Source organism: Hyperolius riggenbachi, chromosome 7 (assembly GCF_040937935.1).
Source record: "Hyperolius riggenbachi isolate aHypRig1 chromosome 7, aHypRig1.pri, whole genome shotgun sequence".
In the NCBI taxonomy this organism is placed as follows: domain Eukaryota; kingdom Metazoa; phylum Chordata; class Amphibia; order Anura; family Hyperoliidae; genus Hyperolius; species Hyperolius riggenbachi.
Window position 1 is genome coordinate 268,730,241 of NC_090652.1, and position 26,877 is coordinate 268,757,117.

Here is a 26,877-nt window from a genome sequence, read left to right on the forward strand (position 1 = left end):
TTTGAACAGAGGTGCCAAAATAGAGTAAAAACTTCTAAAAACAGTTTAAAAGGGGGAAGTTGGTGGACTTACCTCCCTCAAGGGCACTCGGCTGCGGTCCAGACAATGTCTAGTGTTCTCCATTGATTGCCTGATGAAGCGGGATCTTGCCCGCGAAATGCGTTGCAAATTGGAGCTACAAATAAATGTTATTTTTTGATAAAAAATAACTAATCAACAAATAACTAATCTTTTGTCTGTTTTTCCGCGAGGGAGTTACGTCTACCAACTTCCCCCTTTTTAAACTGTTTTTAGACATTTTATTTTGGCGCCTTTGTTCAAACCTCTATATCGAGTCTAGTCCACCCTTGGTGGAGGAGAGTTATCACCATTTTTCCTATCTACAGAGAGCGACTTCTTAAACCTGAGTGGGGTCAGGTTATAATTCTCCCCACCTGCTGTCTGTTTGAGTGGTTACCTGTTGGTAACCCATGTTTGTGGATATACTGTACCTATTATGACTTACATAATACCACTGTGAAATACAAACATATTGCACTATTTTGGGCTCTCGGTTTCTTCTTTTGTTTTACCACTCTATGTATACACACCAAGTGATTACAGTACCACTCATGGTAAAAAGGAAACAGCCCCCTCGTTACTATGCATGTAAACATAATGTTAAACTGTATGCCTCATTATAATCATGCATCCTAAACCATGTCCAAATGTCAGGGTAAGTGCAATGCACCATGCCCGCCAACGGGCTCAACGTGGATCATATGAAATAACAGTAAACTTACAGATACAGAAGTGGCTTTACCCTACCACTCAGCGCCCCATTTGAAATGACTGGCGTCCTTGAGAGTCAATCATTTCAAATTGGGCGCTGATTGAGGGATGGAAACCACTGCTGTTTCAGTAACTTTACTGTTATTTCATATGATCCACATTGAGCCTGTTGGTGGGCATGGTGCATTGCACTTACTCTGATATTTGGACATGGTTTAGAATGCATGAGTACGACTTTTATGGAACACGGTATGCCCTACACATTCTATCTCACACGTTTTACCACTTGTGATAAAGGATTTCAATAAACTACACAGTTTTGCAACAGTGCCAAGTGTATAAACTTTTTCTAACGATTCTCCAACAATCCTGCTGTTCTCCACAAATTGGCCTAGAACACGTTGCAATATTGATACTGTGTTATATCAATTCTTGCACTGAGAGACATTTCTGTATATATGCCCTTATTGTAGTGCCGACTCTGGACAACGGGACCATAACAAACCATTGGAGCAGACACTGCACTCTCTGCTCCCGCTGGGTGTTTGAGATCCAGCTGAAATGGGTATGTAGCCTCATAGTAAGCCCCTCTGAGGAACAGTTAGCGATGTGAATTGGTAAATGTGCTCTGTAGAGAGCTCTAGAAACACCATCAGGGCTATATAAAAGCATAATTATAATAAGTACCCATTTATAAGACAAAACAAATTAATATTTATATTGCGCTTTACCCCTGGGGACTCAAAGCGCTAGAGCGCCAGCCACTTGGGCGTGCTCAGTAGGCAGTAGCAGTTTTAGGGAGTCTTGCCCCAGGACTCCTTACTGAATAGGTGCTGGCTTACTGAACATGAAGAGACTAGATCTGAACCCTGGTCTCCTGTGTCAGAGCCCTTAAAATGTACCTGAGATTAAATAAGTCTCAGGTTTTATACTTACCTCATATAAACGCGACTCGGCCAGAGTACTGGACCATCCACCACGGGACTGGAGCGGCCCGGCATTCAGGGAGGGACCAAGTGGCCGCAAGGGGGCCCCAGGTAAGTATAAAACCTGAGAATTATTTGGTCTCAGGTACTCTTTAACCATTATATCTTGCCACTGCTTGAAAAAAAAAGGTAGGCTTTATGCTGTACTCTTATAACTTCGCAAACAAAAGGAAAAATACAAGAGTGTAGCATTACATACCTGCACCATAGCAATTTCATTGGTTATCCGACCATAGATGATAACAATGTTGCATTCTGGGATATCAAGGCCTTCTTCAGCTACGCTAGTCGCAACAAGGAGATTTAGATCTCCATTTTTAAATTTATCAATGACTTTCTTCTGTTCATTCTAAAAGGAGAAAATAATGGCATTAAAAAAATGTTCCTGCATGTTTACACAATTTTTTCTCACCAGTATTTACTGTATACTGAACCTGTTAACAACAACTGACTAAACAATTCTAGACAAAGGACGAGAACCTTGAGGCATTCGCAGATAGTAGCTTCAATCAAGGCCGGACTTATACTTTTTGTGAGTATTGCAAAAAGGGTGTGTGCATCAAACACCAAGTGTTTTTGTTTGTTTGTTTTTTTACCCTTATATACCTGGCTTTGCAGATAAGGCCTTATTAGCTTATTCATGAGACACTGTTCAAGCAAATCTCCATTCGCTTTCGCATGCCAGGATATGCAGGGTTTTGCCAACTAACTCACCGCAAAATTTTTGCCCTGCGGAGGATTAGTTCGCGCAGCATTTAGCACTTATCCAGGATCGCCACAAGGAGGCCCCTCCAGGATCCCAGGAAAAGGGGGGCCAACAGAGCTCCAAGCACTTCACTGCTCAGAGACTCTACAGCCGCCCCCCCCCTGGGGGGGGGAGTTAAGAAGTGCGGGGCGCCCCCCCCCCCCCCCCCCCCCGAAAACGTATTGCAAAAAGGGTGTGTGCATCAAACACCAAGTGGGTATCCTGGGGGGGGCCTTCACGTGGCGATCCTGGATAAGTGCTAATTGCTGCGCAAACTAATCCCCCGCAGCGCAAAAATTACCTTTTGGCTCCAGTGCAGGCGCAGTATCCGCTCTTCCCACGGAGATAGGTAAAAATAGACGATCTCTGTCGGGCCGCTCTACTGCGCAGGCGCAAGTCTCCTGCGCCTGCGCAGTAGAGCGGACCCGACAGAGGTCGGCTATTTTCGCCTATCTCCGTCAGAGGAGCCGCAACAGCGTCCCCGCTGGAGCCCGAAAAGGTAAATATTGCACAGGCTGTCGGATTTGTCGCCTGTGCGTTCTGGGAGCTGCAGCGAGACCGCCGTGGGACACAGGAGGACGGAGGAAGCCTCGATAGGGTCCAGAGGCTTCCCCCACCAGAGGTGAGTACCCCCCAGGGGAACTTTTTTTCAGTACAGGTTTTCTTTAAGTGTCCCAGTGTTAGAAAGAGGTTGATAGTAATGTATCTTATATCTGCCCTGTCCTCAGAAGTTGTATTCTGCCAGGAAATATTTTATGGCTGTTATTTGCTTATCAGTGGCAGTGGTGTTTACTATATTTCCAACAAGGTAGAAGATGTCAGAAGATGTCACTTCCATGCCTAGAAATGAACTCTTTCAGGCAGCAAAATAAAGCAATTAAAATGACCTGGTTATTAACCTCTTGAGCCCCAGAGGTTTACATCCCCCTAGTGACCAGGCCATTTTTTACAATTTGGCACTTCACAACTTTAACGATTTATCGCTTGGTCATACAACTTAGCACCCAAATGAATTTTACTTCCTTTTCTTCCCACAAATAGAGCTTTTTTTGGGGGGGGGGGGCATTTGATTGCTGCTCTTATTTACTTTTTACTTTATTAATGAAAAAAAGGAGATTTTGTAAAAAAAAACAAGCAAAAACAAAACACTCAGATAAGTTAATTTGCCTACTCCCAAACACTACACTATACATACGTAGACATATGCCTATGGTAGGGATTACCGTATATACTCGAGTATAAGCCGAGTTTTGGGACCCAAAAAGTGGTCCCAAAGTGGGGGTCTCGGCTTATCCTCGAGAGAGTATAGGTGGCCAGGCATACCTCCCCCGCAGGCAGTTCGCCCCCACTTCCCCCGCAGGCAATGCGCACCCCTCTTCCTCCCTCCCCTACTCCCTTTCTCGCAGGCTGAAAGATTAGATAGGAGAGGGGATTAGCGGAACAGCGTGACTCAGCCACGGGCCGACTCTTCCCTCTTGTCGGGTCCCTTCTCCATGCCCGAAATAAGAGCAGAAGCAGCGGCGGCGCGGCGGCAGCTGGGTGTCTCACCTTCCGGGCGGCTCCAGGCAAAGATCAAATGTCTCCGGGCTCCTCCATGTACATTGCGGCTAACAGGAAGTAGTGTGATTACTACTTCCTGTTAGCCACGATGTACATGGAGGAGCCCGGAGACAGTTGATCTTTGCCTGGAGCCGCCCGGAAGGTGAGACACCCAGCTGCCGCCGCTGCTGCTGCTCTTATTTCAGGCATGGAGAGGGGACCAGACAAGAGGGAAGAGTCGGCCCGCAGCTGAGTCACGCTGATCCCCTCTCCTTCTATCTAATCTTTCAGCCTGCAAGGGGAGGAGGGGGGCACACTGCCTATGGGATAAGGGGCACACCTATGGCTGACTACCTATATTAGAGACATCTACACCTGGCCACCTATGTTAGATCACCTATGGCTGGCTACCTATACTGCAGACATCTACACCTGGCCACCTATGTTAGATCACCTATGGGTGGCTACCTATACTTCAGACATCTACACCTTACCTATGGCTGGCTACCTATACAGCAGACATCTACACCTGGTTACTTATACTAGAGCACCTATGGCTGGCTACCTATACTGCCTACATCTACTCCTGGCCACCTATACTAGAGCACCAATGGCTGGCTACCTATACTGCAGACATCTACACCTGGCCACCTATACTGGAGCACCTATGGCTGGCTACCTATACTGCAGACATCTACACCTGGCCACCTATACTAGAGCACCAATGGCTGGCTACCTATACTGCAGACATCTACACCTGGCCACCTATACTGGAGCACCTATGGCTGGCTACCTATACCGCAGACATCTACACATGGCTACCTATACTGGATATAACTCGGCTTATACTCGGGTCAATAATTTTTCCCTGTTTTTTACGGTATAAGTTGGGGGGTCGGCTTATACTCGGGTCGGCTTATACTCGGGTATATACGGTAGATTGTGAGCCCATCCGAGGGACTATTAAGTTAAGACTATACTCTTACAGCGCTGCGAAAGATGTCAGTGCTATATAAATACTAAATAATAATTACTAAAAAAACAGCCTGCCAGCGCCGATCATTGGCTGGCTCGTGCGAGCTCCCATCAAATCTTGTTCCTCACGAGATGATGCATTTATGCGTCGCAGAAGAACAACAGAGCCGCGGACCCGTCGCCATTCTGCGCTAGGCAGTCCTGTAGCCATTAATATGTTTTGTACTGTACATACACTTGTTTATCTTATTGTCACATATAACCTTGGTGAGGGCCAAAAGCCCAAAACAGTCTACCTGTTTGGGTTGGTGTGGCTGTGTAATATTTTAAGCTATAGGCTTGCTATACACCAGCGGTTCTGGATGCTTACAGGGCCGAAAAGAGATAATTTGCATATTCAGTAGCGTTGCACTGTGGGTAACCACAAATGTTCACTTTTAGCTGAATTATTGCAAATTTCCTTCAGTTTAATAAGGCAAATTTCACCAAGCAATGCTTATTAGTAGGAGGGCTTTTCGGTCTCTTTTATCCCCCTATACATTCCTAGTGGTTTGGGTCGCCCCGAGCTGTTTGGTTACTCTGATATCACCTTGAGTACACTTTAAAAGGCAGTTACCGTCTGATAATGATAGCCACCACATCTCAGTAGCGTCTGTCTATGCCCCATACCTGGGTCATTGCGGTGAATTCACTGTTGTTCCCTGCCCCGATCAGGTAATGTGCCCGGATGTCCACTTCCTTGAACTTCTCATTGTCATTGATCCATTGGCACAGGGCAGCAGCGCTCTGTCGGGTCTTGGTGAAGATGATGCCTCTGGCTTTATCATTCCTGGTGAATTCCTCCATTATTGTCTTTCTCAGTTTCGCAAGCTTCTCGTTCTCATACTCCTCTTTAGCAGCCAGATGAGTCAGGTTTTCCTTGTGATCTGAAGATGAAACAGAATATCATTTTGTGTTTAAAAATAATAACAGTAGGTGGCGAGCTGGCCTGACGGATGGACGCTGTCTGAGCTAGCTCTGCACTGCCACGCTGCATAGGTCCAGATTAAGCACCTCCAGAGGCAATCTTTTCTAATTTCTTTAACATACCCAGACGACTAAACACCCCAGGCACGCAATGCCCCACAGACACTTGGAGGAAATTGAGGAAGAAGCACCCCAGGAGCTCCCTCAGCGGATCCGAAGCCAGACCAAGATGGCGGGCGCTACCAGCACGGGAGCGCGAAAGTCGCGTAACTCCAAATCTGCCACATATGACTCCGGAGATGAGTCTGCCTCTCAAACCTCCCAAGCTGAAGCACCTGATAGAGATGCTACCCTGCTCCATAAGATCAAGTCCCTGCTGCAGCGTGAACTCCATCGAGAGCTCGACTCTGCCATCAACAAGCTAGCAGCACACTTTACCCGTGAGCTTAGCAGGCTGGGATCTCGAGTGGAGGACGTTGAGGAAAGGCTTGACAATGCTACCACCGTGATCGAGGCCCATGAGAAGGACATCACAGGGATCAAAGCAGACACTACCACCATGAAGGCGGATCTAGCTGAAGCTCTCCTCCGTCAAGAAGATGCGGAAAACAGAGCTCGCAGAGGCAATCTCCGCATCAGGGGCCTTCCGGAGTCCATTGAAGATGTCAACTCCACTGCCACAGCCCTCTTCCAGGAGCTTGTGCCCTCCATCCCACTCGAACGACTGGAGTTCGATAGAATCCACAGGGCACTCGGCCCGAAAAGACCTGACGGAACACCACGCGACATTATCATCGCCTTCACCTTCTACAAGACGAAGGAGGCCATCTTAAGAGCCGCATGGGAAAAGAAGGACCTCGAGTTCCAATCGCACCCATACAAAATCTTTCCAGACGTGGCGCAATCAACCCTGTTAAAGCGGAAAGCCATGAAGCCCTACACCAGTATCCTAATCTCCCAGGGTATCAAATACAAATGGGGGCACCCATTCAAGCTGCTCTTCACTTACAACGGCCGTTTACGCAGCGCCACCACCACAGAGGATGCACAGTGGCTATTTGAAAAGCTGAAGCTTACTCTTCCAACGGCGAAATCTACCCGCTCCCAGCCATCGGGATCCCCGGGCTCACAGCAGTCATCCTCCCCACGTTCGGGCGGGGGAAGAGCCTCTCGGAGGAGGTCCCCGACCCGTGATACATCGCCAGCCCGCAGTGAGAGCCCTTGAGGTGCGCAGCCCTTTGCCTTTGGGCCTCTCGGAGTGCAGCGGCCTTGTCCTGCGCCTCTCACCTGCTTTTGAGTCCCGCTACCACCCCCGAGACCAGCAGATGGAGGCGACCTTACTTTTCTCCCAGCACGAGGCCCCACAACACCTGGACAAGGCTTCTAACCGTAAGTACTGCTCCTAACTGTACGCACCAGGCTTGTCTACTGCCGATGGAAGATTGCACATCGTGAAGAACGAAACCCCACACGGAACAGTCGGCATCACACGCTTTATTGGGCTGAGGCCTTGCTACTTGTAAGTCACGGGCCGATAGCCCCCCTAGTAACCAGGGGCGTTTCTTGGGCAGTGCGGGCAGGGCGACCGCACTGGGCGCAGACCAGCAAGTAGATGAAGGGGGGCGCAGGCAGAAGGACATTACCGCTAGGGAGCTGGTGATGCGCGGTGCAGCCAAATGGAAGAAGAAAGAAGATTACCAGCGCGATCACCTCTCTTGACTTCTCCTAGGCTGCCTGCGTCCAACTTCAAGTCGTCATCACGTCACCACCCCGTGATGACACCTGGTGTCCTGTAGCGGTACTGCAGGCTGTCAGTGCACAGCGCCCATAGGGGGGACGGCTTTCCGGGCTCTCCTCGCCTGGATGAGCAGGTGGTCACTAGAAAGTAGGCAGATCTACTTGTGACCTGTGGCTGTGTTTCTGTTCCTAAAGAGTAAGGGTTCTCGAGTCCACGGGGTGGGGGGAAGGGGCGCAATTTTTACACCCTCGCCCTGGGTGCAATTTAGCCTAGAAACTGCCCTGCTAGTAACATACCCATGGTGCCTGACTGGTCTAGACCTCATTGTAAGGAACCCTTCCTTAGACCACGAGTTCCCTCCTCCACATAACATAGTGGAAGATTGCCCACCGTGAAATTAATCAGTCACCTCTAAGTACTTTTGCGCCTACCGAAACTTTACAATACATCAGTCAGAGGACCATACGCATAACTAGTTTCTGCCATATCCAGCTCGGATAGCAGCTCACTTTTTTTTTACCTTAGGCCTAACTTTCCCACATTTCACTATTAGTACTGCATGTGACTGCAACCTACTCCTATATTTGCTGTTTCCGTCTAAAGTGTAATCTCAAGCAGGGTACTTTTTTCGCCTGCATATTATCGTTATGTGATTTATATGATGTTTTTGTTCCTTTACAGGTTGTTATACCGCCTGCCGTTTAGGTTTAGTGTGGAAGGGGGGATGGGTTGCGCGCGCTTTGTTTTCTTTGGCGCCAAAACAGTCGCCTACTGCAAGGAATAACAGAGTTACCCATTATCCTTAGCCTAACAGAGTCCCCACGGTCTACCAGACCGAAGACCTCATAACGGGTCACAGCCTTGGTTCCCTGCGCTCCGGGAGGCACTCTTTCAATTGGGGGCGCAGTGCTCAGCCCCAGTGGCGGTGGCGGCTTTTTACCTAATAAGTATTGAAGGGAGTGGTACAGCCCGCCTTGTAATGGTCTAGGCTTTTATTTTAAACGCACGACTAGTGTGAGGCGACGCGCGGGGCGGTCGCCCCTTTGAGCGTGCATGGGATTGTGCCTCCTATTTTATTTTTGGGGCGCAGTCACATGCATGCTCTCCCACTGACCCGACCCTGCCGGAGGCCTGATTAGCGTGACTTGCGCTTACCATTGTGAGCGCAGCCCTCGCCACACTATTCCGAGCTGTTCTGAGATTCTGGCTTTTCAAAGGGATCCCCTTCTCCAGTGATCAGGGCATATGACTCACTACCTGGGCGGCTTGACCGGGGACGCCAGGCCGGGCTGTTTTCTACACCATCCAGTTGGCTTTTCCCACTGTAGTGCCACCCAGCCACTCCCAAATATCCCTGCACATACCAGAACCCCTGTGCCTCAGTGGGCCAAGCAATGTATGCAAAACCAGCTTCTGCCTTATCTAACCCAGATGGCAGTTTACACTCTACAATGTATTCCCAGTTTCCCACACCAAACACTGAGCATGTTTATGTGATGATTATCGTATGTTAATGAATCTCGTTTTTATATTTACTAAACTGTGCCCCTTTATCCTTGTACATTGCCAATATGAAAGCTACCTGACGCCTATGTGCCCTCCAGGTTTGATTTGGTACCCAATATCATAAGACGGCCATGGATGCAGGCCACCCACCTGAGGCACGGGATCAAATAACAAATGTGCATGGCACAAATAAACCCCTCTAGCCAACCCTCCTAGCTGTGACCTTTTCAAGGCACGACACCCATATAAAATCAGTGATTCATTCCTGCACGTATAGTTGGCGCAAAACGCCCGCAGGACAATACTCACTAAGCCAAACATGCATGGGATTGTGCCCCCTACATTACTGTTGGGGCACACTCGCATGCAAGTCCCTCTGTTAGTCCTGACCCCTTCAGGTGGTTGGCCAGCACGATCGGCGCTCGTCTTTGTAGAAGCAACTCTTCTCTATTCTGAGCTGGGCCGCGGCCCGGGCTCTTTAATGGGATCCCTCTCCCCAACAATCAAGTTATGTATACTACTGCCCGTGTAGCTTGCCTGGTGACGTCAGACTGGACTATGCCTTACGCTATATAGATAGCCCTCACCAAGCACACAGGAAAACTCCTTTTTACGTATTGCCACAGAGGAGCATTGCAGGGGGCCCCCTAATCATGAGATTGCCTCCTTATCTTGGGAATACTTAGATATTCCCACTCTATTAGCCCAACCATGCAGATGGCAGTTGCGACCCCCAACATGGCTCCCACTCATGACCTAGAGTCATTTCGGGAGGCTCTTTTGTGTTCTCTTGTGTTTTCCCTGACCCTGACCATCTTCTCTCTCCCTGCTCTCTCTATTCCCCCATCCCTATCCCTGCTTCATTTCTATCTTCCTACTCTTGAGTCCGTTGGAGTCCCGTGAAATGGAGGGTCAGCCTACCAAAAAACTTAGTATGGCGTCTAACCCACTTCGCTTTATTTCGCATAACGTCCAGGGATTTGGTGTGCCACAAAAACGCTCCAAAGCATTCCATTATTATAAATCTTGCTGAGCAGACATTATCCTGTTGCAGGAAACCAGATTGGCCATCTCTTCCTGTCCGAAATTCATGAGTAAACATTACCCCGAATTCTACACAGCATGTGCCCCCGGCAAAACTAAAGGGGTCCTCACCTGCTTCAAAAAAGGTCTCCCGTTTCACTGTGAAAAACAGATAGCAGACCCCGAAGGCAGATATCTATTGCTAGTCGGTCAGTTATACGACCAGGAATTAACAATAGTAAATTACTACGCTCCTAACACACATCAGGAACGATTTTTTAGTCACTTGTTACAGATAATCTTCCACCATAAAAAGGGAACCGCTATAGTAGCTGGAGATTCCAATGTGGCATTAGATCACAACCTAGACAGATACCGGCCAAACACCCAATCCCAGCCTTCGCAATCACCTCCATGCCCTGCGGGCCCTAAAATAACACAGCAACTGTCTAAATATACACTTATCGACATATGGAGAGAACTCCACCCCCTCTCACGAGACTACACCTTCTACTCCTATGCCCACGACAGCTTCAGTCGAATAGACCACTTCTTCATACCCCAATCCATAATTCCAAACGTTACAGAAACTAAAATCCTCACAGTAACATGGTCCGACCACTCCCCGGTTTCCTTATCATGTCTATCATTTATACCGAGAGGAACTAACTGCCCTTGGAGACTTAATGACTCTCTTCTCTCCCAGCAGATACATTCAGACAAGATTAGGCAGAACCTCTCGCTCTTCTTTGCTGAAAATCAAGGGTCAGTGGCCTCCCCATATACCTTGTGGGAGGCACACAAAGCAACCATGAGAGGCCACCTTATAAGCCTAACATCCTCCCTCAAACGCAAGAGACTTCAAAAAATCAGAGAAGCACAGACCAACCTAGACCTCCTAGAGGCACAATGGAAAGCTAATCCCACTGCAACCAATAGGGGCCTGAGAATTAAAGCCAGGACAGAACTGGATCTCCTGCTTAGCGAGCAAGTGGAAAAACAACTTCGCTGGAGGCGTCAGTTTTATTACTTTTATGCTAACAAACCTCTCACTCCCTTAGCCCGGAGACTAAAGAACAGACCCTCTGTTACCCCTATCCACAGGGTCCGCACACAGGCTGGTACAGTCACGGCTAACCCTAAAACTATCACTGACATATTCTCCTCTTTTCTCTCTAAGCTATATACGCAATCATCACCCTTCCCTAGTGAAATAGCTGATAACTTTTTTTCGAACCTCCCATTGCCCTCCCTCCCGCAGTCCAGCATAGAGACCCTTAACTCAGAAATCGTAATTTCAGATGTCCTACAGGCAATCAAATCTCTAAAACCAAACAAAACGCCGGGGCCCGATGGATTTTCGGGCACATATTACCGCAAGTATGCAGATCTTTTAGCCCCTACCTTGACATCATGCTTCAATGCACTACGCAGTGGCTCGGCACCCCCAGCCTCCATGTTACAGGCCACAGTCTCAATGATACCAAAAGCTAAGCAGCCAATTCTACAAGCCCACCAATTCCGCCCCATCTCACTCATCAACACAGACCTTAAAATTCTAGGGAAAATTCTGGCACATAGGCTAAATTCCTTTCTCTCCCAAACCATACATAAAGACCAAGTTGGCTTTGTTCCAGGCAGACAAGCCAGCGACAACACAAGGCGAGCAGCACATCTCATCCACTTTCTCCGCTCCCGGAAAATACCAGGCCTACTCCTTTCACTAGACGTATATAAAGCCTTTGATCCCCTTAATGGGGCTACTTAGACTATGCTCTGACCAAGTGGGGCTTCGGCCCTCACTTCCTCAACTGGATCAAAATGCTCTACTCCTCACCTACTGCTAATGTTAGATACATGGGTTATGCCTCTAATCACTTCCAAATACAACGGGGCACCAGGCAGGGGTGCCCCCTCTCACTCCTGCTCTTTATCCTAGCCTTGGAGCCGCTAGCAATAGCCATTAGGCAGCACGAAAATATCCTAGGCATAGAATATGCTGGGGTCAACCACAAAGCCCTGCTATTTGCAGACGATATGCTTATCGCTGTTACCCAGCCTCTGACCTCCATCCCTAACCTGTTAGCCCTTCTGCGAGGCTTTTCACTCATATCAGGCCTCACTATTAATACCCAGAAATCCCTTGCCATGAACATAACTCTAAACTCGGCCCTCAAGGAAGAAGTCTCCTCAATCCTAGACTTTCAATGGGCCAACTCTATACCGTACCTAGGCATCGCCCTAACACCTAAACCTGACTCACTGTTTGAATATAACTACCCCCCCCTCCTCAAACAAGTCACCACACTAATGACAAACTGGTCCCACTTACCATTATCCCTGTTTGGCAGGATAAATACCATTAAAATGTCTATTATGCCCAAAATCTTATACTTATTCAGGACGCTCCCCACCCGCGTTCCACCCCATTTTCTACGACTACTCCAGAATAAGATATTAACCTTCATCTGGGCTGGCAAGCGATCTAGAATCAAAAAATCTACCTTACTAGCCCACAGACTCGACGGTGGCCTGGGAGTCCCTGATCTCCTCTTATACTACAGAGCAGCCATAGCAGCTCGCTTACTATCCCTATACAAAGGACAAGATGCTCCACTTTGGACCCTTCTAGATGTTCCCGATTGCCACCCTATTAGGCTTCATACTCTCCTATGGATCCCGAAACAAGCTAGACCTAAACAACTAAGCCCCTTCCTCTCATCGGACCTCGGCATTTGGGACACGTTCAGGTACTCAGGGGGTCTACAATCTTCACACTTACCCTTATGCCCAATTTTACATAACCCTCTTTTCCCGCCAGGGCATGATAACCCTGACTCCTTTAAATGGTGGGCAGATCATCAACTCCTTTTAGTTAAAAATTTTCTGACTGGCAGAGGTCTCCTCTCCTGGACGGACATCAAAGATAAATATAACCCCCCTCCATGTGAATACTTTAGATTTCTACAGATCAAGCACTGGATCTCTACTCTCATACGGGACAGAGAATTTCCACTCTTGACCTCCTTCTTTGAGAACATGTGCCTTGGAAATCCATCTGGCCCCGGTTCAATCTCACTAATTTACTCCAGGCTCTCCCGCCCGGAATCTGCTAGGCTGCACTCCTACATTTCAGGTTGGGAAAAAGAACTAGGCCATCAAAGAGACAGAAAGGACTGGTCAGATTGCTGGTCTCGCATAGCTAGCTGCTCTACAAACGTGTACGCTATGGAATCTGCATTTAAAGTACTAACAAGGTGGTACCTAGTCCCATCTAGACTTCATAAACTCTCCTCAGCCATTGACTCCACATGCTTCAGAGGCTGTGGAAGGGAGGGCACAATGTACCATATCTGGTGGAAATGTCCACGCCTCACCTGTTTTTGGAGCAGGGTCTTTGGCCTCTTACAATCTCTTTTCCACATTACCATAAGAAAAGACCCGTGGCTGGCCCTCTTCCACGGTAAAATTTCTGGCCTCACAACTAATCAAAACAAGCTTGCTACCTTCCTTTTCTTATCAGCTAAAATGGCCATAGCAAAGAATTGGAAGAAGACGCCCTCGAATTTTTCAGAGGTCAAAGCACGTATGTCAGAATTTATGGTTAACGAAAAATTAACAAGCATCCTACGTAATACCCATAATAAATTCCTCCGCATATGGCAACCCTGGATTGATCTTGAATACCCAGGTATAGACGCTAATCTACTCACAACATACTGACCTCCCCTGGACTCCTTCGGACTCTACTCTTCTTTTTCCCCTCTTCTCTCTCCTTCTTCTCTTCTTTTCCTTAGCCTCTTCCACTCCTTCTCTCCTGCCGTGGCTCTTGGTCAGGGGACACGGAATAGGGAGGGTGAGCGGGTGTTTAGCCCTTCTCCCCCCCTTCTAACCCTGCCCGCGAAAATAGGCCCCCAGTACTGATTGCTGGGGAACCTCTCAGGATCGAGTTCTATGTTCCTGTTTACTGTTCAGAGTTAATGTTGTACATGTCACATGCTCAGGTTTGTTCTTTCTGGTACATGATGCCAGAGGCTGCCAGTCTGTTTCAAACCAAGTCTCGCTTTTTCTATGTATAGCTGGTGTACAACTGTTCGACATTGTTCTTTTATGTTGTATTACTATTATAAAATCAAATAAAAATATTGATACCAAAAATAATAACAGTAAAATCTAAGAAACTCCCAACACAACTGGTTTCATTAGGTCAGCTCTGCCCAAAACTAGTTGTGCATATTCTTGATATATTAAATACACCAAGGTTGCCGAAAGAATCACTGATAGTGGTTGCCATTGGTAACCACCAATCGGCACCAGCAGTCAAATGGCTGCACTTAGTAGCTTGACATTCACGCACCTGCTGCAGATATCGAGGTGGACCATAGACAGTTAAGGAAATGTTATTGACTTCAAACAGAAAAACAAGGTGCATAAATACAAGGTGCATATCGTCAGCATTCTTCGTTACATCAGCAATGCAAGAATATGAATATCATTGCAGGTCTTGGTGTTACATTGCAATCATAATGAACTGACCTAGGTTAAGGAACCTAGTTAAGCTCCGTGAAGCAGAGAACTTACAGCAAAGGTAAAGTTAAGTTAAAGTGGTTCTGGGGTTAAGTAAAAATAAACAAAAAACACCACTTACCTGGTGCTTCTACTGGCCCCCTGCAGCTATTAAGTCCCACGCCATCATCGAAGCCTCCGCCATTCGCCACAGCCGGTGATCTGCTAATTATTTGTCTAAGTAGATGAACAGTACTATGGCTGTGCGGCCTTAGCAGCGCACGTCCTCACTCCCGTGTGCGTCATCGGGAGCTTACTGCGCTGACGCAGTACAAGAAAACTTAGTCGTATTGCGCCTGCGCAGTAAGCTCCCGATGAACCACGCAGAAGGGAGGACGCGCGCAGCCGCAGTACTCTAGTTAGACAAATAATTAGCAGGTCACCGGCAGCGGCGAACTGCGGAGGCTTTAGTGACGGCGTGGGACTTAATTAGTGCAGGGGGGCGGTAGAAGTCCCAGGTAAGTGACGCTTTCTGTTTATATTTAACCCCGCAAACCCCTTTAAGATGGAAAGAGAGCGGGAGTACCCAGTAGACAAGGGGCTTCCTTTATATACAAATAAACCTCCTACCAAAGGTTACCTCATGATTACACGGTGTGCCGTGGGAGGGTTGTGAATGTCAGTCACATTAGGAGCTTTCTATTGGCTTCCATGAGCATGTGATTGACAGGACAAACTATGCGCAACCACAAATGTTGCTAGCCATATTTGGAACTTCCTTCCATATTACCGCAAACATTTGTGTATGTTCTCTGTGATTTTGTTTATATTTGGTAGTCCCAGGCATCCAGTAAGTCTCTTAGGGAGTGAGATAAAGGTGTTTTTGACCTTTCCGATAAAGCATGATGTTCACCAAAATCATCAGTTAAGTTTTTCTAGAATTTCAAAAGGGCAAACTCTGAATATAGTCTTCCTTCTGAAAGTAAATTAGTGATATACAGTGCAAGAACCTGACTGCTTCTTACAGCAAACATAAACAACTGCTAGCTAAATACCCCTGTTACTATGCAAAAAGGGAAATAGCACTTAAATGGAAAGCTACTACTCCCCCTTCCCTTAACGCATGGAAAGAGGCAGTGAACCAAGATCTACCAATGTACAAAATTACTTACACTTACCTATGCTTGCCACCCAAATTTGCCAAAGTATGGGGATCATGGATCTCAGACAGAGGAACTACAATAGCGCTTCATTAATAAAAACAATTAAACTCGGGGTTGGGAGGTACAGACTTAACCCACCCTCTCTCTTCCCTCTTACCCCTCCCCCTTCTTATACCTCACCCCACTCTCTTTTTGTCCCCCCCCCCTTTTTTCACTCTTACCTTTGTTCTATACTTCATATAATAGGACTTTCCTGGAATCCCACAGTTTTGTTTTCAGTCTTAAAGCGTGAAAACTAGCTAGAGTTCACTCCAGTCTGACTTCAGTGAAAGTGTAATTTACAGCCCCAGACGGTCTAGCTTTCTGTAGAATTAGGACTACACAGTTATGTCATCATAAGGCATAAGCAAGATTTTGCGGAATTGAAGCGGCGTGTTGGTGGGCATGGGCCATGGCGGAGAGGGTTAACTCGCCTATATCGCTGCTTCTCACCACTGTGCTGCATACTGCTCTCCATTCTCCTGACTTCCAGCTGAAAGTGGTAGTGTTGGAGTGTCGGAACGATGGAGAGCAGTGTGCAGAGCAGTGGCAAAAGGGAGTGACATAGGTGAGTTAACCCTCTCTGCTACAGCCTGGTGCCCACTAACATGCTGGGTCAGGTTAGCTGAACTCAGTCTCACTCCTCCCCAGTCATCGTGGCGTGTAATGCAGAATAATGTGTATAAGTCTTACCGCATGATGGGTAGAGCAGAATCTAATACACTGCACGCAATGCTTAACGCTCTACTCATTGTGCATAAGGCTTTACACATGTAAATATGCTAAACACAATTAAGTACATAATACCCCTATGTCACACTGCATTAAAATCTACATGTGTGGGGCTAACATAAGTGTTAGGTGGGGTAATTCTGTAGAAGTACTTTAAAGCAAACCTGAAGCAAAAATATTATGATATAATGAATAGTATGAGTCGTATGGATAATTAATAGAACATTAGCAGTAAAGAAGAGTCTCATGTTTTTACTTTCAGTTATATAGCTTTTTTTTTTATAACACTGCATCATTATGTCACAGTTGCAGCTTTAAAATCACACTCTGGGCTTGATTCACAAAACGGTGCTAACTGTTAGCATGGGCGTGCTAAACAGTTAGCATGCGAAGTGCCACACGCAGACTTTTGCGCGGCAAAGCACCACGATCGTGGACATTTGCGCGCGATAACGCAGACTTTTGCACGCCCGTGCTAACAGTTAGCACCGTTTTGTGAATCAAGCCCTCTGTCTTTTAAGCTATAAAACAAAGCAGAATAATGACCCTTTGAACTTTTTTCCAGTAAAACTTTATCTGAAGCTGTCTCTCACTGTTTCTTGGCTGCTTAAGGAACCACTATCACAAAATTTCTAAAAAAAAATAAAACTAAAAAAGATTTATTATGGAAAGAATGCTAGTAGAAGGGATAGTGAAGGGTAGGGAATTAGTTAAAAAAATAAATCTTCCGGCTGTTTACACATTCACGGCAGCGTGAATGTGACAACTCTTCCGACGGAGCTCCTATCTGCCTGGCTAAGATTATTAGACTTAGATTGTACTGCGAGCTGCTAGCGGCTTTTCAAGCAGTAAAACGGGTCTCCTCCTGCGATTTTAGCCAGGCAGATAGGAGCTGTCCGTCAGAAGGGCTGTCACATTCACGCTGCCGTGAATGTGTAAACAGCAGGATGATTTATTTTATTTGTACTTTTACTAGCATTCTTTCCAGAATAAATCTTTTTTAGCTTTATTTTTTAGAAATGTTGCGATAGTGGTCCTTTAAATGTTCCCAAAACAAAACTGTATTTGACCCAAGTTGGGTCCTCAGAGAAGCTCTTTTGCATCTATAACAACTGACGTTTTTTAACTCTTCTTGTACTGGAAAACAATATGAGACTCTTTTCTTTGGACCCGATCAGGTTCCCGACTGAGCCCGATCAGAAAAAAAAAAATACGTAGCCTAGGCACGGTAGACAGAAATGTGTGCTTACCATCAAATAAGTTGATGAGAAAATAATCTGTTTCATTGATCTCTTCGGGTCCTCTGTCAATGTCACGCTCTGACAACTTTTTCCTCTCATCAGAGTAGAACTTTTCCAGGTGGATCAGAGCATCGCTCATGCGGATGGTGTCACTTATCTGCAGAGCGTCGTTATACTTCTTCAAGTGCACAGCGCAAATGTGTTGCTTGCGTTTGCCTTCCCTGACAGCTTCCTTCACAGCTGTAGACAACATTAAATAGAAAAGTTAGCTACATTTAGTAGTTCTGAAGCTTCCCGATCTATCTGGGAGGTCACTGTTCCTAGGCAGGGGACTTCAGAACATATCCAACGAGAGCTTGCCGGATATGTTCTCCTGGCCACACTCCCCCCCCCCCCCCCCCCACCATGTACAAGCGTGCCCCCCACCCCCTCCATTTCTCCAAACCCATAGGTGAGGAGTGTGATGTTTCTACAACAAAGGGATTGAAAAGCTTGACAAAAAATAAGATATAAATTCATAAAATGGTCTGAAACTCTGACATAACATTCAATAAAAATGTGTTTCCTACTTTTTATTACTCATACATTTATCATATTTGCTTTTCTGCACAAGTAATATTGTCTGCCTACAAATTACAAGTCACCAAAGTGTAGTTTATCTTGCCCTGAAAGCTGCCATTGCATTTTATTCCAACTGCTTTTTATTATATATTAAAATCTTCTAATTAGATGTTCTGAGCGGTTTGTGTGCTTGAAGCACAGAGAGATTCACAGAGAGCTCTTTTTCACTTGTTACACTGTGTTTATACACATTGGCTATCATTCATAAAGCATTTCCGCATGCGGAAATGCTTAAAACAGCTGACTTTACCGAACACTCAGCAAGTTCAGCATTTATAAAGCCTCTTTCCGCATGAAAAACTGACACTACCGAGCAGAGTGATAAATCACCGCCTTGTGCAGTGATTTTCGTAAAAAAAGTAACAAAATTGTAATTCATAAAGATTACCTCAAGTGGTATGAGGACGGGAAATACTGCTTCCTCTTATGTGGCGATAACAATGTAAAGTTAATGGAGACACAGACCTCCCAGGCAGCTGCAGTAGAGCGGAACATGGGGAAATGTATCAACTTGGCAGCTTCCTGTGTCTCCGCAAGCCTACCGCCTGCCTACCGACAGCCTAGTTCGGGAAATCTCCGCAGTGCTATCGCAACTGTGCACTTTTTTATGAATGCCCTCCCAGAAGTCTAAAATACCGGCAGCGGTGTTTTCCCGCATTGATTCTCCTTACCAACAGCTCTTTTATGAATGATAGCCATTGTATCAACATGGGAATGCAAACAAAAATACTGTTCTCTCCAGTTTGGATGTAGAATTGAAGCTGAATAGCAGGACAAAGTGCATTGTTTAATCATTTCAGTGATGTTCTGCTAAAAAAAAAAAAAATCTGGAATAGTAGCTTTCAAGCTGTGAGGAATCTTTTAGAGCAAAGTAGAAATGCTGACTTTCAGACTACAAATGGACCTGAACTATTGCACAGGACAGAAGGAAAACAGAGAAATGCACACTGTGTGTATTTAAAGAGTTTAGCCTTTCTGATTCCCCTTCATTTGTGTCTTATCACAAGTTGTAATTTGATCTCTCCCCTGTGTCACTTGACTGCCACGGCAGATAAGCTCATTTGAAAGCACATGATGTTAACAATATGTCTGCTTCCATGAAAGCATGAAGTAAAAAACAGTTCAATGAAATACGTGGAGCTGGATAAACGGTAACCCAGGCTTATCGGACCTGGATACTTGCCGGTGCCTAGTCTCAGCTGGATTGCTCCCACAGCCGCAATACTATGCAAAACAAAAAAAGGAGACGGCACACTACTGGCTGCAAAATTTTTTGCTGTATTGAGTGGACAAACACTACATGTTACGGATCCAACGATCCTTCATCAGGTGTCAAAAAACGTTTAAAAACGCCAGTAGTGTGCCGTCTCCTTTTTTTGTTTTGCAAAGTAAAAAACAGTGCAGATTTATTTCAGGATTTGTATCAGCTGTAACAAAGAAATGTTTTTCTTTAAAGGTTATTATGCCATTGCGTATCTTTTAGAGCAGAGAGGAAGTTCTGAGTTCAGGATCACTTTAAATCAAAGGTGATTATATGGAAAAATAATCAGAAGATAAAGTGGACCCGATTCAATGTACTTTTTGTCCTAAGTTTTCTCCTAGGATATAATTTTATATCTTCTGTTTAAAATACCTTTTGCACTCTGCAATTGAGAGAGTACCAAAAAGTAGGTGAAGAGGGGCTGTCAAAATTATTCTGAGTATTTTTTTGCTTGCTGATGGCTTCAAAGGCATTTTATGTATAATGTGAAAATATCACCTAGGAGAAAACTCAGGAGTGAATTGGATTGTGCCCACTGTGTCTGGTAAAACGTTTCCTTTAGGCTGGTTTTACCCCTATTTTCTGCATTGCGATGCTCCTGCTGCATTCCACTGCAAGGCAAAAAACGACAATCGTATGACCCTGCGGCAGAATGCGGCGACAGGGTGATATGCATAGCACCGCCCCCCACTCAGTTACGTACTCCCTGCTGGGCAGGAAGTACATCACTGAGATTCCCGCCAGTTCACGCATGCATGCCATGACGCACCGCTCTCCGGCGTTTACACTTAGATTACCCTGTGGTGCTCGCAGTAAGGTGCTGTTGCCTCTGCATTGGATCGGATACTTCGGACGCAGCGCAACGGACCGCAATAAGTGTGAAAGTCTCCATAGACTTTTATTGCATTTGTGGCCTCTTGTGGCAAAATCGTGTAACGCAACTCAGGTTTACTCTGCCAGTGCAAAAGGGGCCTGAATTATCTGAAAATGGTTGTTAATGCCAGACAACCCTCGTAATTTGTTTTTATTGAAATACACCATTTGTTTTTGGTACAAGGATGAGTTAAGACACACGTCCAACAATGGCTTCGATTCATAAAGCATTACCGCATTTGGTAATGCAGAAAACAGCTGACTTTACCGAGTACTTGGGAAAATGTCAATTCATAAAGGCTGTTACCGCATGGGAAGCTGAAATTACCGAGCAGTGAGGTAAATTACAGACTTGTGCAGTGAATACCTAAACAAATGTCAGTAAATGTCAATTCATAAAGACTAGAACATGTGGTAAAGCCCAGAAAAATTACTAACAGCTCTGATGTGAAGTATACAGTGTAGAGACTATGCAAGATTGTGTGTAACCATGACTCACAGAAGCAGAGAGAGCAATGACTGACAGGAGCAGAGAATTATTAGAAACAGCCCATCTCATGCAAGTCCCGCTGATCGGATGTTGATAGGTTGCGAAGGCTTTTCGGGAGATACAAGCTTTTCTACCTCTCAGAAAGCTAGCAGAGAGAACGGAACAGAAGAGGTTTTCCCTGGAGCCCTTTGGCTGTTTGAAGATGTGGAGTTTATCTAAACTGTTGCAATTAAATAAATGTTAAGAAAGACTAATAGACAGATCCTGAGCAAGCATAGGCAGCATAGCAAATACAGTATGTACATTCGAAAGGGATGTGGGGATACCGCTTACTATTGTAATGCCCTCACTGCATGGAGCAGCTTGTAACAACACAGCGACAGCTCCACACTCTTCTGCTGTTACGGAACAGGTTTTTGTCAATGGGCTTCGGTAAATTACCGAACTTCTACCGCACCTGTGAAATTTTTATGAATCAGCAGACAAAAAGTCTAAAATACCAAAGGCAATAACGACCCGATTTTATTATCGCAGAGCTCTTTATGAATCGAGGCCCTAATGCACAAACAAACGCACGACATGACCAACCACACAACAAGCTGTTTTACATGACAAGTACGTACATACAGGCCAACCAACTAAACAACCAACTCACTTAAATACTACTGTATACATGCAAGCTAAATGACAAATTGCACAACATGTCCGCATTCAAAAACAACAAAGTTGTTCAAAAGACTTGCACACACATTCCCGCCTACATCATAGTTGGGCAGATTGATCCACCAGTTGGATCTGGCAAACAACCTGTTATGAGTTGGTCATCTGGTTGTTTGCCAGCCGTACACACGCCCAACTTATCTTCCAACAGACCATGTTTGGAAGATAGTTGGACAGATGGTTGGTATGTGTGTATGAGCTTTTAGCTTGGGGCTTGCACTCAGTGGTCACTATATCCGTAACTGATGTAGCACACCTTACCTGTTTTTTCAGTTTGAATGACCCATTGCTCATAAGATTGTGACCCATGTTCAGATGTTGTAGATAAGTCTGCATACGTTTCAATGTCCGTCATCATCTTTTTAAGCTCATCCCCGAAAGGATTCTGTAACACAAATTGCAATATCAAAATAAATTTAGAGTTTAGAGACAATAGCCACAAACATTACAAGGAGAAGGCATATTATGGAGTAATAAGTGTATGTGAAACAAATGCACTAGCAAGATGCAGTATACGACTTGTATCTTTCTTAGTATTAAATCCAAATTTCAGGACTTCACCGTATTTATTTCCTTTTTAATCACTTCACCTCCAAGAGAGGTGAAGGAAAAAAAACAGAGCTATTTTCACTTGTCGGCACTCCTTCATTCATTCGCCTATAACTTTATTACTACTTATCACAACAAAACAATCTATATCTTGTTTTTTATACCACTAATTAGGATTTCTTTGGGGGGGGACAGGGGGGGGGGGACTGTTTGCTAAGAATTATTTTATCTCAACTGCATTTTAATAGGAAAAAGGAGAAAAAAGCGAAAACAAATCATTATTTCTCAGTTTTCAGCCATTGTAGTTTTAAAATAATACATGCTACCGTAATTAAAACCAACACATTTTATTTGCCCATTTGTTCCGATTATTGCAACATTTAAACTTTTTCCCTAGTACAATGTATAGTGCCAATATTTTATTTGGAAATAAAGAAGCATTTTTTCAGTTTTGCGCCCATCCCTAATTACAAGCCCATCCTATATAATAAAACCCTAACTGTGCCTGCATCATCCTGTCCCTGTGTGCGCAGCACTGACAGCCGTTGGGACAGGAGGGTGGGGCCAGGGACCCGGGCGGACGGGTGCGCGGCAGATAGGTGTGCGCGCAGGCGCACTGACTGGCGGCGGCAGTTTGAAGAGACCTAGAGCCCATTTGTAAGCGGGCTTTAGTCACCCAGTAATTTATAAAGTAACAGTAATATACCCTCTTGACATACATATTAAAAACGTTCAGTCCCTAAGGTAACTAGTTATGTACTTTTTTTAATTCAATTTTTTTTTTTTACATAAAAATAGTTTTTGTAACTATTGGGGAGTGTGGGAGGTAAGGGGTTAATTTCAGATGTTACAAAAAGGCTTTTAAAGAAGAAAGAAAAAACTGTGTAGATGTTATTTTACTATTTTGCCACAAGATGTCCTCACGCTTAACTTCCGTATGCATAGTATTACTACGCAAAGAGAAAGTAATGCGCGGATGTGTAAGTACCGGTTTTTGTGAATGGTGGCAGTCATTCACACGGGGACTTCGATCAATGAATAGGAACTGATTGAGGAACAAGTGCCAATCACAGGAACATAGTGTACAATTGGAAGCAGGGCCGGCCCGGTCATGAGGCGGGGTGAAACACTTGCCTCAGGCGGCACATCTGGGGTGAGGCACCCGCCTGTCCGTGGGTGGGGGGCCACCCGCCGAGCTGGAGGAGTAGCGGGCAGAAAGGGGGTATTGGGCCTAGCGGTGGGGAGTGGGGGGGGGTCGGACCTAAATAGTTAAGTACCAGCGTATAGATTAAGAGGCAACGGGCGGGATCACTCACCTCTTCCGCGTTCCAGCGAGCGCTCCACTGACATCACTTCCTGCAACGTCGCCCACTGTATTGTAAGTGGACGACGTTGCAGGAAGTGACATCAGTGGAGCGATGCCTCTTAATCTATACGCTGGTACTTAACTATTTACAGCTGGATAGGAGCGCAGATCAAGGGACCCAGGCGAGGGAGGGGGTCCGACCCCCCTCCCCACCGCTAGGCCCAATATCCTCTTCCTGCCCGCTACCCCTCCTCCGGGGGGGGGGGGGGGGGGTAGGGCGGCGATTTTTTAAAATTTTGCCTCTGGCGGCAAAAAGTCTAGGGCCAGCCCTGATTGGAAGCCCAATTCAAGAAAGCATTTTATTTTTACTTTAGGTACTGTAGCAAGGGGGTAGAACCTCTTGGTTTTTTTTTTTAATTGTTGTCCTGTGCCTCTATAGTCGACCCCTATACTTTTTATTTAGTGAGTCAGACCTAAATTTCTAGACTTATAGTCGAGTATATACCATATATTTAAAAATGAACCATCATTACCTTCTTATTATCTTCAGAAATCTCCACTTTATTGCTTGGAAGTTTTACTTGATTGCCAAGTTGAGATATGTTTTTTTGGACAACCTTGATCTTGGAATCTAGGTTAGCGCAGATCTAAAAACATAAAGATCAATTAATTGGTATTGAAGTTAAAGCAGATCTAAACTCAGAACTTCCTCTCTGCTCTAAAACCTGAGCAACAGCGTAAAAAAAACCTTTAAAGAAATGTTGTTATAGCTGATACAAGTCCTGCAATAAATCTGCAGTGTGTCTACTTCCTGCTCTCATCGAAGCAGACATAAGGTTAAGATCCTGTGTTTACAAATTAGCTGCTTTCCTGAGGCAGCCAGCTGACACAACTAATAGATCAAATTACAGTTGTGATTAGTCACAGATGAGGGGGAATTAGACAAGCTAAACTCTCTCAATACATACTAGGTGCATTTCTCTGTTTTCCTTCTGTCCTGTGCAAGAGCTCAGATCCACTTTAATGTGTCTGCTGAATCACACTGTAAAAGTGACATGCTTCCTAACTTCATAGCACTGAAAAATACACATTTAGATATTTTGGGCTAGTTCACACTGCTTCAGTTGCGATGCAGAATAATTCTGCAAGTCAATGCCCATTCAATTCTATGGGTCTGTTCACATCTCTACTGGATCACGTTATTCTAACTCGCTGCATGCAGGCTCTGAATTAATGTCTATGTGCAGTCTCCATTGCAGTTCACACTCATTACAATGTGTGCGTTATGCAATGGGAACAGAGAGAATCCTGCCTGAGGCCGTGTTCACAGTGACCATTGTGCTGTGCTTCCTGTGACAGAAGAAATCCAATGGATCAGGAAAGTGGCTGTGGGGGACATTTATCAAGAGTGTCTGAGACAAAATATTATAATATTAGGTTTTTAGAAATCCGTGCAGAATTGTCTCAGATATCCAAGGAAATCATTAAATAGTGCAGATTCCTCCTTAAACTGTTAGGAATAGGAGGAGTTAGGAAGGTCTCTCAGGCAGTGCAGTGTCTGAGGGAAATTGCTGTTGCTGAGGTAACCAATACATCTGTTGTATTGCATCAATGCCCAGCACTGGAAGGGTTAAGCACAGAACAGCTTCACAGGAAGCCTGGCAGCAGGAGGGAGGAGCCCTTCACAAATCATGCCTAGCCTGCACTGCTGCACTAACTGTAGAACTGCTATTAAGCACTTCTTAATCCTAAAAGTTTAGGAATTGATTTGCACTTTTTTTAACTGTAGAGCAGCTCTAGAAATCCACAATAAACTGCTGCTATTATGTAGGATTTGAGAAGTTTCTTACTATAATGCAGAACAGTTCCTCTGCTGGTTAGAACAGTTTAAGAAGAAAAAACTGTTGTTAATGCTTTAATAAGTCTGGCCCACTGTGTGTTGTGTTGCGTACACAAGCATGCAGTCAATGAAAAGTATGCTTCACTGTAACTGTTAATACGCATTTTGTTATAATGCACTTCTGCCACACTTTGTTGTACTGCAACACGCCCACCGCACTGTGAAAGTCGCATAGGTAGCACGGTTCAAATCGCCTATTAAACCACAACGCACCGCTGTGAACATGGCCTAATAGTTATGTCCTAGATACAGGCGTTTCTTGTATTGTCTTTCCATGGTAAGGTCAGGATTATAATCTTTGTCCCTTGCAGATGATGCAAATGTCACGGCTTTTGGTCTCTCCTGAGTTAGGGTGCATTAATACTATGAGCATTGCTTTACATTATGAACATGTTATGATCCAACAGCAATGGGCCCATTCACAGTGTCACATTGTCACGTGGTACATCAGATTCCATCCTAATAGCACAAGCCAAGCTGTGGACTACAATACACCAGTGTTACAAGTGACTGGTGACAATGGCTATCATTTATAAAAGGCTGTGCGGTAAAAAAATATCTGGTCAGGAAAATACCGCATTCGGTATTTAAGACTTTTGTGTGCCAATTCATAAAAAATGTCATAGCTGCCATAGAAGTGCGGGGATTTACCGAATCCCAACTGTCGGTAACATGAGAAGAGTAGCTGCCTGTGTTTTGTTACATTCCTGTTCTCCGTGCAGAAACAGCATTACAATATAAGAGGCATCACTAACTTCCCTTTAGATGTACATGTTTTGTTATACTGCCTCTGCTTGCCCTGAATCTGCTCTGAATTTGACAATTTGTCATTCTTAACAATCTATTTAATTGCCACAGCATAGAAGAACTTCAATAAACTTTACACATGGCAGACTTAGTGATGTTAAATGCACATCTTAAAAGCAGGAACCCAAGAGGTTAAACACAGCCTAAGGTATTCAGGTATTGTTTGTTCCGCTCTCGCTGCTGCTGCCTGGAGGAGATCTCACTGCTTCTGCTTGGGAGTCTCCATTATCATCACTCAGTCCCGCATAGACTTTCCTCTTATCGCTCTCTTTATCTCCTCATCAAAGCAGGCGGTATTCTCCCGTGCCATTACCGCCTGTTCTAATCTTTATAAATCGTCATTTACTGACATGGGTTAAGGTAATTACAGCACAAGTCGGTAATTTACCTCACTGCTCAGGAATTTCAGCTTTTCATGCG

The 26,877-nt window shown here is 45.3% G+C and overlaps 1 protein-coding gene across 3 annotated transcripts in view; it reads right to left on the bottom strand.

The window, feature by feature from the left end:
• Positions 1 to 26,877, bottom strand: part of IFIH1 (interferon induced with helicase C domain 1) — a 104,022-nt gene that overhangs the window by 26,858 nt on the left and 50,287 nt on the right. For all 3 annotated transcript variants that reach the window (XM_068245674.1, XM_068245673.1, XM_068245672.1), the window contains 5 exons: positions 24,284 to 24,397; positions 22,157 to 22,280; positions 17,940 to 18,170; positions 5,686 to 5,942; positions 1,957 to 2,106 (listed from right to left, as the gene is read on the bottom strand). In XM_068245674.1, the coding sequence (XP_068101775.1) occupies positions 1,957 to 2,106; positions 5,686 to 5,942; positions 17,940 to 18,170; positions 22,157 to 22,280; positions 24,284 to 24,397 (876 nt within the window). The remainder of the gene's footprint in view (positions 1 to 1,956; positions 2,107 to 5,685; positions 5,943 to 17,939; positions 18,171 to 22,156; positions 22,281 to 24,283; positions 24,398 to 26,877) is intronic.